A 12,990-nucleotide genomic window follows, 5' to 3' on the forward strand; every position below is an offset into this window, starting at 1 on the left:
GTCTCGCTACCTTAAAAAGCTTTTATCTTGTGCTGGGGGAGGGGCAAACGACATGAAATTACTATGCATTGTGGGTAAAAAGTCGACTTCTTATCACAGCAAGAGTTTTGGATACTGATCTCATAAATACTTCAAACACAAATGTAATCACTCTCGCGGCGAAAAGTTCTGTTTGATCATGAAACTAGCAAAACTCATTCATCTTTTATACATTTCTGGCATGAAATTCCTGTATAACCTGAAACTCTACTGTTTTCTTCTGTAATCTTATGTGTTCTACCTGTAGAAATCTTCCATGTTGAAAATATGGTCGACCGTCTGAGACTTTTATGATTCAGTTTGATTTAATTTGGATTTAATTCTTGCTGAGTAATTGATCGCTAAATTTCGATTAAAGAAAAAAATACCTAATAAAAAGCAAAAGCAAAAACAACAACGTTGTATGCACTGTAAGTCAGCGGTAGATATACCCCCATACCGTATAGAGCAGTATAGTTTTTGTTTACTCCACCATTTAAACAGATTTTGAACTTGACGACGCAGCAAAAATTTATGAAATTAAAATTAGAATATTCTCCATTTGTGGATCTGCCGGGCCAATCTTATCCGTAGGTGAGAAACTAGAAAATTATGTAGTCACTAGTCAGTGAAAAAAAAAACCAATAATGACTTCAAAGAAGGAAGAAAATATAAGAAAATAAAAAAATAATATCAAGAATGACAACGAACCTGTTTTGTGTTAGGTTCTCACGCGGCAATTTATTTTTCATTTTTTGCTCACGTGTTCACACACGTGAGCATATGTCGCAGCGATGTCTGTCTGTCTGTCTGTCTGTCTGTCTGTCTGTCTGTCCGTCTGTCTGTCTGTCTGTCTGTGTGTCTGTGTGTCTGTTGGTCCATTTTCTCAAAAACGGCTGAACGTATTTCAGTCAAATTTGGTAGACATCTTCAGAATTCAAATGGCTAGAACTGAAAAGGTTTTGGTGGGCGTGGCTTGCATATTAATGAAGTTATCACAGTTTTAATTTTTCTGATACATGGTAGTCTATGGGAAGCCGGTATCTGTGGTTTGAGGGCGCTATCCCCACGTTACACTCTGGCTAGACGATGCTGAAATTAGACTCGGTTTCGGATTCGGTTTCGGATTCGGTTTCGGATTCTAGAGACTGAAAGAAATTTTATATTTTCAGCCAATTGTTACACTGTGGAATACTGGATTTTCCTTACTTTCCCTGGACCCTTTTTTCAGCTAAAATAATAGTCGCGCCAGCGGCTTACTGACTACGCATGCGCTTATTCATAATATACTATGCGAGTAACCGGAAGTGTACCCTTCTTTCATGGGTGCCGCCATGTTTTTTTTTTGAGTACTCGTAAATAAACAAATACGAAACAAATTACTATGATACAACATGCCTTTTATAAAATATACCTCTTTTATTAGCCAGTAAATGTTATTATACACCTTGTCGCTGATACAAAGTATCGTTGATATAGATAAACGGAGAAAACTGTCGTGCATATGAACGGGGGCATACGCAAAGAATGCTGGGATTGAATTATAGAAGAGCGCCCCCTGTGTCAATAATTAGATTCACAAATTGCAAGTTTTTAGACGGGACGCTATAGTTTTCAGCTTGCAAGTGGAAGGTGGGCAGTGCGGTTACCATTGCAATGATAATTATTGCATAATACGTCCCTTGTTTAACGCAATAGGCTGTTATCATTGTAAAATTGCCAATTTTTGTCCAAAATTTTTACACGCTACACAAAATCTATACCTGCCCTGCTGCAGGGTTTGACGTCGTGTAAGCACATGAACTGCTTTCATCAGAGGGAAACTGGGCATAGTTGTCATATAAACGTTTATGAAGTGACAATTACAGTTTATCATGAATCAATACAAATAACATTGCCAATCTTAACCCCTGGCGCGACACCAAGGGCTGAGCCCTATATAATATTATCTAATCACACTAAACAAAGTGAAAATAAGTATATAGGGATAACTTAGCAATACAAATTTTTTGACAAAATGTCATGTGATCTCGATGACCTTTGACCTTAAATATGAGTATATGTCCATAACTCAGTAACCACAAGTGCTACACCCTTCATATTTGGTATGATGGGAGACCTTATGACATCACATCCTGTACCTTATTAATTATGTGCATATCTAATTGTGAGCCAGCAAATAGAGCTAGAGGTCTGATTTTTGGTATATAGGTATAACTTAGCAATAACATTTTTTTGACAAAATGTCATGTGACCCAATGACCTTTGACCTCAAATATACATATATGGCCATAACTAAGTAACCCCAAGTGCTACACCCTTCATATTTGGTATGATGGGAGACCTTATGACACCACATCCTGTACCTCATTAATTATGCGCATATCTAATTCTGAGCCAGCCAATAGAGCTAGAGGTCTGATTTTTGGTATATAGGGATAATTTAGCAATACAATTTTTTTGACAAAATGTCACGTGACCTCGGTGACCTTTGACCTCAAATATACATATTTGTCCATAACTCAGTAACCACAAGTGCTACAGCCTTCATGTATGGTATGATGAAACACCTTATGACGCCACATATTGTACCTCATTAACTATGCGCATATCTAATTTTGAGCGAGCCAATAGAGCTAGAGGTCTGATTTTTGGTATATAGGGATAACTTAGCAATACAATTTTTTTTGACAAAATGTCACGTGACCTCGGTGACCTTTGACCTCCAATATACATATTTTTCCATAACTCGGTAACCACAAGTGCTACACCCTTCATGTTTGGTATGATGGGACACGTTATGACGCCACATACTGTACCTCAATAATTATGTGCATATCTCATTCTGAGCGAGCCAATAGAGCTGGATGTCTGATTGTTGGTATATAGGGATAACTATAGGAGAGAAATTTTTTGACCAAATGTCATGTGACCTCGATGACCTTTTACCTAAAATATATGTTTATGTCAATAAATAAGTAACCACAAGTGCTATGTCCTTTGTATTTAGTAGGATGGGAGACCTTATGACAGCACACGCTTTACCTCATTAATTATGTACACATCTAATTCTGGGCAAGTGAATAGAGCTAGAGATCTGATTTTTTGGCATATAGGGATTAATTAGGAATATAATTTTTTTTTTGAAAATGTCATGTGACCTTGATGACCTTTGACCTTGATTATACATATATATGCATATTTCAGTAACCACAAGTTCTATACCCTCCAATTTTGATAGGATATTAGACCTTAAGATGTCACATCTTGTACCTCATTTATAATGCGCATATGTATTTCTTGGCTGGCCAATACTGCTACAGGTCTGATCTTTTTTCCCGATTTAGAACCGTAACTTAGACATGCCTCATGTGTTTCAAATTGGGAACAACGACATAGACCTATGTGCCCATAGAGCTCAACATATGCACTCCAATGATACTTCTTAATGAACACATTTTCCTGCCCCATCAAGACTAGTACTCCTATTACAAGTGGGGACTATGTCATTGTAAATGACTTGTTGAGTTAATGGTTGTATCACAGTATTCGATATATCTAATTCTGTATTTTTTCCATTTTATATTCTGAATAATTACATTAAACATATTTCACTGTCTCCAGTACATTTCATTTAAGTATTTTCACTTCATGCACTTTATCCCTTTCACACATGTTCAAATATCTGACCAGAGAACAAACACTAAATAGTCCAGGATGGGAGCTACAGTGTCATTGACGCTATTTTTACTTCAGCCAGTTCCTAATTTGCATATTAAATGAATTTTCATACTTAGGGATATTCATCTGAATTGACTTGATCAAAATTGATGTAACTTGCTATGTACATTTCAGACACTGTAATACAATATTATTGAAAGTCATTAATCATTTTCTCTTCAGCAAATTCCTAATTTGCATGTTTAATGAACTTTCCTAATTAGAGATATATATCTGAATTGACTTGACCAAAGTTGACAAACTTGCTACATATATTGCAGATACCATGATACAACATTATTGACAATCATTAAGCATTTTTACTTAAGTCAATTCCTAATTTACATATTTAATGAACTTTGCTTATTAGGGATATATACTGGGATTTACTTGATCAAAGTTGGCAAAACATGACAACATTGATGATTATACCTGGTTAAAACAATATCGAAAGTCATTTCACATTTTCATGTCAGCTAATTTACAATTTGCATATCTAATGAGCTTTCACAGCTCGGCATATATGGCTTGAAGGACTTGGCCAACGGTAATTACACTTGCTATATAAATGACAGCAGTCAAAGAACTTTAATATTTTTATTTCAGCTAATTACATATTTGTATACTTCATGACCTTTGAGAATTAATCAGCGGTGATTATTGTTCATTATGTTGATCATAATACTTTCAATGAAGTTGCAAACATGTGGCAAAGGTTCAAATTTACACATAACTGTATGAAACACGTGAGCATTTTCAGTTCATATCTGGTTCTATGAGCGCTCTGAGCATCGACTCATTGTACAGGGATAATAAGTATTACAGTTTGTTAAACTCTTTTCTGATACTAGTGTCTTCCCATTTGTGTGGGATTTCAAACTTCGTCGAGCGGCGACGCTGCACAAGGGCTTGGATCATTCGTTGCTTAGTCACAAAGATAACAGAAATCCGTTTATCTCAGAATGATGAACGACGGTAATATTGCATTCACAGGTAATCGGAACTCTAATGCTATCACCGCGTCGTGACTCGGCACATTGATCAAGAATGCTTGACGCCAAGACTAGCGGGATTACTGTTCACTCCACTCCCAGCATGACTCGCGAGTTAGCATGTTTGAACTACATTAAACGAATACAATCTCTCCACTGCATCCCCCCTCCCTCCCTTGATCCATCCGTCAATCCACCAACCATGCATGCATGCATGCAAGCATACATGCATGCATGCATGCAAACATACATACATACATACATACATACATACATACATACATACATACATACATACATACATACATACATACATACATACATACATACATACATACATACATACATACATACATACATACATTCCTATAAATATTGAACCCTTAGACAAATGAAACGACGACTTGAGTTGCTGTCACGGTCTTTGACAGGGGATCTAAGTGAAGAAATATACTAAAACCACTTTTTTCAACCGAGAGCAAAGATCGGAAATATCAAGAGATACCTGGTTTAGCAGTTCTGATTATTGAAGATTTTCTCAGCAACGAAATAACGATCAAAAATACCTCAACTGCTTGAGCTTAAATTGACTTTAAAAAGCTGATTTGATTCCATGCAAAAGCAAGGCGTTCTAGTGGTATGTAGTTACCCTCAATGACCGGGATTAGTGGACCAGTAGCTGACTGAAACCATGAAGGGCCTGGATTATATGAATATAACTTGCCATTGGCGTGATAATAGCAGACAAAGAGCCCACTTCAATAGCTCGAGCTTCTATCCACACTCCTGTATCAGTTGTCATCCGTTTACCCTTGATTATTTATTGACAGAGGGAGTGCGGTGGGGCACTGCGTAACTTTCTAGTGTAGCATTAGTTGAGTACGAAAGCTGATGGGGACAGTTTTTGGCGTATTTACTGCACCCTGGGTAATATACCAAGTATGCCACATTCAATGTCTGAAACTGTAACAAGGTCAATGACAGGGTCTTCTGTTAATCGAAGAATCTGAATAATTACCTTTATGACAGTTTTGTCCATACCAGTGAATAGTGTGGCGTCATCCCATCAGATTATTACAAACAATGTATCAGATCATCCAGCATGGTAGCTTCAGATGTTACCTACGTCTATAAACTCACTGGCATTGCCAACATTATAAAATGATAACAATAATGTACCCCCTCCTTGCCTAAATAGGACTCTTGTAAACTGTCATGCAAAAATTACTTTCGCCCATTATGGGCCTGGACTGGGTACATTATTTTCTTAAATAGCGAATTGTGAGTGGATTTCTACATTTTCACTGATGAAAGCCGCTGTCACTTCATTGCAACGAAATTTAGTTTAGCATATCATTTTGGATAGCCTCGCTCCTTTCTCTTTGTCGTTGTGTGCATCAGAGGGGCCGTGTGTGCATGGAATCGACCATCGTCCGCTCGTATGGGTCCGTTACTTCCCACTAACTAAACTGTTTTCGGGAAGCATCCAGCTGCCCAGACGAGAGACCTTGGCAAGCGAAGATGGGTATCCACTTGAATTCAGTCGCTCATTGGAAATATGTAGCGCCCCCAAAGGCCAAAACATAAGATCAACATGATCTATGGAATTACGATGGACTATTCCTGGCATGTTTCATCTTAATACTGCTGTATTTTATTCCAGTAGAATATTGCTGGCTTACAAGCAAGTGAATTCATTGGTATTCTGTTCGTATTGTTGTTCTGTGTCAGAATGCACTGAGCAAATAGAGAATTTTTGATAAATCTGACCTGGCAACCTTCCTTGCTTAATGCGCGCCTAACGAGTTGGATGTAAAAAGGTTCTCGGAATCAAGTATATTCTCGTTGATCTGAGTGGGCCATGAAAACACAGTTCTTCCAAGCAAAATCTTTCAGATTTCTGCCAATTCACAGTTTTTAATAAATTGAAATATAAACTCTCCCTCTGTCTCTGTCTCTCTAGTTATGTCGCACACTGAAGTAGTGAATAGTTTCTCTCCCTCCCTCCTCTCTGTCTCTGTCTCTCTGTCTCTCTCTGTCTCTGTCTCTCTCTCTCTGTCTCTGTCTCTCTCTCTCTCTCTCTCTCTCTCTCTCTCTCTCTCTCTCTCGTCTGTGCACCATGACTCTTATTATGACCGAGCTAAATCTAAGCCAGGTACTTCTTCAGACGAATGCGTGGGCGGACTGCACTTTACCTTGCGAGATGAATAGGGCATGCTGTGTTACCGAGTGACTATAGTCTGAGACAGCCATTCTCAAATGTAATTTTCTCGGTTAGATCGAAGCAAATTCCTACGATACGTAACAAGAGAGTTCAGAAAGTGTTTATCTAAACGGTTGGAAATTAAGTACAACAATTACAGAATTCCCTGTGATTTCCTAAATTCCGGTATCTGTTACGGGATAAGCATCGTTCAGCAATTTGCTCGACCCATAAACACATCAATACGCCACTGTTACACAAGACGAGACGTCGATTGCATGCGTTGAGTACGGGGGAGTTATGGCAAAGATAAAACGCGGAATGAAAACAAGTCTGGACTATCGTCTGACGCTGATAAAATTAACCCGATACGCTCATGATATCTCGGAGAATTCCTAACGAACATCTGCGTCTCTTCTTGGCATGCGTACTCTCTGATAGGGCAGTACGCATCATCGCGTAACCTGTTGATTGAACGTGCGCCTCCCTTGAACTCGGCAACTCGCCGCTGGCAAATATTTGCTCCGGTCATGCTAGTTTTGGTTCTTCTATTTCTGTTACGATGCGCGGTTCACCCACTCATGTCAAAAATATTCACTTTGTGGGCTTACCGGATTGACGAATGGAGATTTGCTGAGGATCAGCACCAGAAGGTTTGGAAATCACGGGCCGTGCACATATGGATGTACTCTCGGATATATTCAGCTGTATACAAAAACATATAGCCTACCTAAACCTACGCATCTACGTGCACACACACACACACACACACACACACACACATACATACATACATACATACATACATACATACATACATACATACATACAACCATTTATCTAGTTTTTGACCCTATAATAAATTACATGATAAGTGCACGGGAAAGATCTCTTGATGACAAAGATGGGTATCTGTGGCAGTGTAAAGAAACATTTTTGTACAATGGCTTAATTTTCGATATGATTTAAATTTGATTGTTTCATATGTAAACTCTACTTATTTTTGAGAAGTGGCATTTGAATGTGAAATAGGCGTGTTTTGTTTGTTACTGACGTGACTGTACGCGGATGATACGGATATCCCATTGCGCGGGGTCAAAGTTCGGTACGCTGCTGTGTCGCCCGCCTGATATGATACGCACATACAGTTGGAGAGATCTTTCCATTTCTCAGACGTGTAAAAGAAGCGGGAAAGCGATTTGAAGCTTCCTACGTCACACGCTGTTAGATCACAGACACTGTAGCGAAAGTATCTGTATACTCCGATGACGATGATGTGAACAGGTGATGGCGTTGTCTGTTCAAAGACGTCGGCGATCCACAGTGAGTTACCGCGACGAGCTGGAAAGCTGTATTAACGGCCGACCATAACGCCGAACACGTTATTTATAGAACCCATCGCATTTAACCTTGTCTCGGTTTATTGTCAACCAGTTCGTTAACGGCTCGTGCGTTGAGCACCCAGACTTGGATAGTGTAGATATATACGTGAACGCTGCGTCACGCGCCGCCTGCATCGACCGAGCGGTTGTCAGCGATCCCCGATGCTTCGATGGACGGACAAACGGCAATTCTGTCGCGGCGGTAGTAGTTGTAGTAGTAGTTGTATTAATAGTTGAGCTTTTATTCCCCTGTCACTCCGCCATTGTTGACTGTATGGCCCACAGAGTTGGCTTGCAAGTACTCGCTCTGTGGTTGACTGCGATCACGTCGGTCGCAAGCAAGGGTTGGTTGGCGGACAATTACCCGAACCCACAGCTTTGGCCGCAGAAGTGTGGACGCCCCAACGCTGACGTCAATACTACATGGGTTTGTGACCCAGACGGACTGATCAGCACCGCGGAACAAGGTAGGGAAAGTTAAACCACATGGGGAAAAATCGCATTATACAAGATAACCTGTTGACGTGTTCCTTTTTCAGGCGCAGTGAAATGTACAGTACATGACCCTGGTGGCCTGAAGCCCTCTTGAACCCGACATAAAATAAATGCAAACAAATTGGTGGCTACATTGTCACGTCGTACTCTGCAATGGTTCACTATATAAATGCATTTTATTTGAACAGCTAACTGCTGCATTTAGCGGACGGGGGAGGGGGTGCAACACATCCAGAGCAATTTCAGTTCCTCATCTGGCCGTGGTTGCCACAGTAAATTGTATCTGTATTCTCAAATATTTTAAAAAGGTTAGGTGATGTCGTCAGGTCCATATTGCTAGATGGGAAACGTGAAGTTGAAACGCCGGTCCCTTTATACATACATCGTATGATCACGTACGCAGGTGCAGGTTTCAAAGCCCAAGCACTCGAGTTCTGTGTAATATAAGTTTCAGCCCAGGCCAAATCAACAACGTTTGGGCCAGAAAATTTACACTCTAGAAGAGTGATATTCGATAGCATAGGCCTATATCGTCATCGATAACATGAGCGTTATATCGACGCCGTATGTACAGGGCGTGAGACGAACATCATGGTAGAAATTAAGTCATCAAGTGGGAACTATAAACACCTCATATCACAGGGTTAAATGTCAGCGGAATATTTTCGTGCGAGTTTAATTTGAACCGAAACAAAGCTTATCATTTAGAGAAGGAATTTGGAAGGCAGTGGATTTACTAGCTTGTCACAACAATGATTCTGTGCCAGCTTTGAAAGCTCAATTACCGTCATTTTCGCACGAGCAAGGTCTGTGTACATCAGGGGAACCTCCATAAACCACACTGCCAGTATGTCGATGCGTGAGATCTCACACGTTTGTGAAATAAGCTATCTCATTAGCCTTTTAGTCAAGGCCAAAATATGCTTTGGAAAAATATGCGTAAGTAGAAAGCGTCATCAGAAGCCTGTTTGATTGTGACTTCCATTACCGAGCGCGGAGACTACGACTGTCGCATCCTGCGTGTGTGAGCGTTCAATATCGTAGGAAATGACCTTTCACATCCTCACATGTGTTATAGTATTTGACAGAAGTTACCAGAAATAGAAACCAGCGCACAAATCAAAACTTTGTGAATGAAGTAACCATAATATTTTTCGAATCTGGTTGCGCAACAGTTTTCCATAATATTATCCAAATTTTCGGCACTCAAATACGTGTTCTGGTCATCGTTTCTGATGCCCCCCACCCGACAGAACATGGTTCTGGCTTTGGCTGTTATTGACAAGTATGATGAACTTGCCTCTGTATATTTTGTAACTTTGAGATATGGGATAAGGCCAAGGGATTTCATGTGAACAAGAAAAACATGCATGTTGCCGGTAATCTTATTCCCGCCTGTGTTTCTAAACCCCAACATTTTCCGTGGATGAGCAACATCCCGACAAGTCATGATCAGGGAAATTTTACCGACATTTTGCTCCTCCCGTCAGGTTGTCAACCCCTCCTCTACAATAGCAAAAGTGTTCCCACTATTCTTTTTTACTTCTGGAATCCATAGTATCGGAAACATATTCTATAAAGATTTTTGATACTTGTATTGGGATCATGCCCCTTGTAATTCACCTTTACCCTCTAGCATATGTAGCCTACGGTTTATGTGAATGCCCTGTGATTCTGCAGCGACCTCAGTGCGCGTGCGATTTCGCGGCAAATTTGCTGCGTATGGTCACACCCTCTCTTCAGACTCCGTATTCGCTCGATGGATGGTTCTTATTTTAGCTTTGAATGGCTTTTGCACTATTTTTGAATTTAATGTCAACCATAATTTCTTGTTCTACTCCCCAACCCATGTCTAGACGCGCAGTATCCAGCTATTCAAATCAGACTGCATGATTATTGTTGACAAGTGAATTCTGGTCCGGACTAGAATTCAAATGTAAACGATAACATTGCATTTAGCACATATAGACGCTGTATTGACAAGCAAATAGTGAAAGTCAAAGATGTTTTCCTTGCCAATCGCCACGTAGTATTTATAATGACATCGTGCGGAATTCCATTCTATCAATACTCAAATGACGAGTAGCTGTAATGTAATAATTCTGCCTAGGTTTTATCATAGAATTTTCGGTTCTCAAAAAATTGGTTTGGATCAGGAACACATTGCGAAGAGATAGCGTTGGTTGCGAGCGCGCGTCTCCTTCAATTTGCAATTTTCACCGTACTTGTGCGTATCTAATTGATTTAATGTGAGATACCCTTAGCCATGGATTGAAGGGGATACCGGCATCGTCTGGTTGATTAGATTAACTCGCTCCCTGTATCTGTGATGAAAAAGGTCGCGCCATAGGTCGCAGCTCTCCGCGTGTCCCTATGTACCTTGTGGTCGCGGTAGCTGTGAAAACATGCCACTCGCGCCAAACGGGTCCCGCGTGGGGCGAATGTTGTAACCCGGCCGGGCAGCGAAGTAGATTGAAACCTTTTAAAAAAAAAAACGAAAGAAAGAAAGGAAGATCAAGCGAAAGAGAGAACTGAGCATAAAAGGTTTAAAATGATTTAATTACGTTCGCATAATAGTGAAAGATGGTTACAGGTCAAGTAGGGGTCTGCCGGGAGAGCGCCTTGAATATTGATAACACGGATTAATTTGCAACGCGCTCGGGATTTTACAACCGAGCATAAATGACACCCACTTCGTTCTGACGATTTTTACCTTTGTGTGATTTTCCACTCAATCAAGCGCTTTAATTTTGTGTTGAAACGCAAGGTCATGCAAGTCGGGGTCGGCACGTAACAGCAAACTCACGCGCGAGACAGCCAAACTGTACCTTCTGTAAGCCGAGACATGCGGCTGAATCAGTGGCCATAGTGTATTAACCATTTAGATTTGGATGTGACGTCACCGCTCACTGGAGCAAGGAGAAATCGCTAATGAAATTTCTGTTGGTACGGCCCGAACTGTGGCTGTGACGTTCATACATGATGTATCACTCTCAGTACAGGCAAACTGACTATACCCTTTGAGGGTACAGTCAGGATGCTGTTAAATGGCATAATATGTCTTGTGATTCATTTGGAAACGACACGCACACTGTCCTGTGAAGCAGCAAAATATTGATCGAATAGTCAAAGCAGGATAGGTGTACTGCTTGCACATTATTTATGAAATAAATTTAATAATATCGTTTACTCGAAATAAGACACATTTTCCGTCGCAAGAGAATGTTCCACCCGTAAATTGCGGTGCTCTTTTAGAGCAGACACCCGGCTTAGTCTGCAATGCGAAACTCTAGATATATGCGCACATGACATAGCTTGTCCCTGTCAAATCGTACGTCTATGAATCTCAGGGCGCGATGACATCTGTACAACTCGATTCCGAGTGGAGCCAAGTCTCTTGTTATCATCAATTTCCTCGACCTACGTGTGACCCTAAACTCACAGATTTTCTCTGCTTCAGATGGATTGGCTCTATACACCTGTAGAAAATACCGTCAGCTGACCGTCTGTAACGGTCCTGGTACGGCGAATGCCGTGAAGTTCAGCAGCATGAGACGATTTACTTCCAGCCAGAACTCATATCACGTGACATGTCCTGACCTAGTCGCCTGTTATCTGAGTCGGGGAATTTACTCAGAAATCATTGTTCCCCGAGACCTCAGGCCTCACTTCGGAATAGTTTAGTTGGCTATTAATCCATAGCTGTTCAAACATAAAATCATTAAAATTCACAAAAAAAACCATCACACCCCGAATATGTTTTGCATCATGTGCGCGTGTACACCACGGTTCCTTGACCGTGCGTACACTCATATTTGTGCGTGTGATTTGACTATCTGCGGAATAGAAACGCCATTTATAAGCTTTTGCATAATTTTTGGGTGATATTTCAGCATAGACCCTCGAGGAAAACGTTTTTCTCGAGGGTCTATGATTTCAGATAGTAAAAGCTGCAGGGTCTGTTCTTCGCATTTCAAATTTAATAATTCTCTTAATTAATATTCTGCATCATAATCCGGAAAAGACAGGACATCTCGGCCTATTCAGTATAATGGCAATAGATACAGCATCATTATCTGCTTCCATTGCGATACATTTTTGTCACAAAACTAGACTCCTATGAAAATGATAAACCCTGACATAGACATTTGTAGACAAGGAAGTAATGTTACACTCAGAA

The 12,990-nt window shown here is 40.3% G+C and overlaps 1 protein-coding gene across 1 annotated transcript in view; it reads left to right on the forward strand.

Annotated features, from left to right (window-relative positions):
• Positions 1-7,981: 7,981 nt before the first annotated feature.
• The window catches only part of LOC139151384 (uncharacterized), a 45,320-nt gene continuing 40,311 nt past the window's right edge, over positions 7,982-12,990 (forward strand). Inside the window, exon 1 of the mRNA XM_070724153.1 lies at positions 7,982-8,782. Coding sequence (XP_070580254.1) covers positions 8,590-8,782 — 193 coding nt within the window. The 5' untranslated portion in view covers positions 7,982-8,589. The remainder of the gene's footprint in view (positions 8,783-12,990) is intronic.

This window comes from Ptychodera flava, chromosome 15 (genome assembly GCF_041260155.1).
Source record: "Ptychodera flava strain L36383 chromosome 15, AS_Pfla_20210202, whole genome shotgun sequence".
Taxonomy (NCBI): domain Eukaryota; kingdom Metazoa; phylum Hemichordata; class Enteropneusta; family Ptychoderidae; genus Ptychodera; species Ptychodera flava.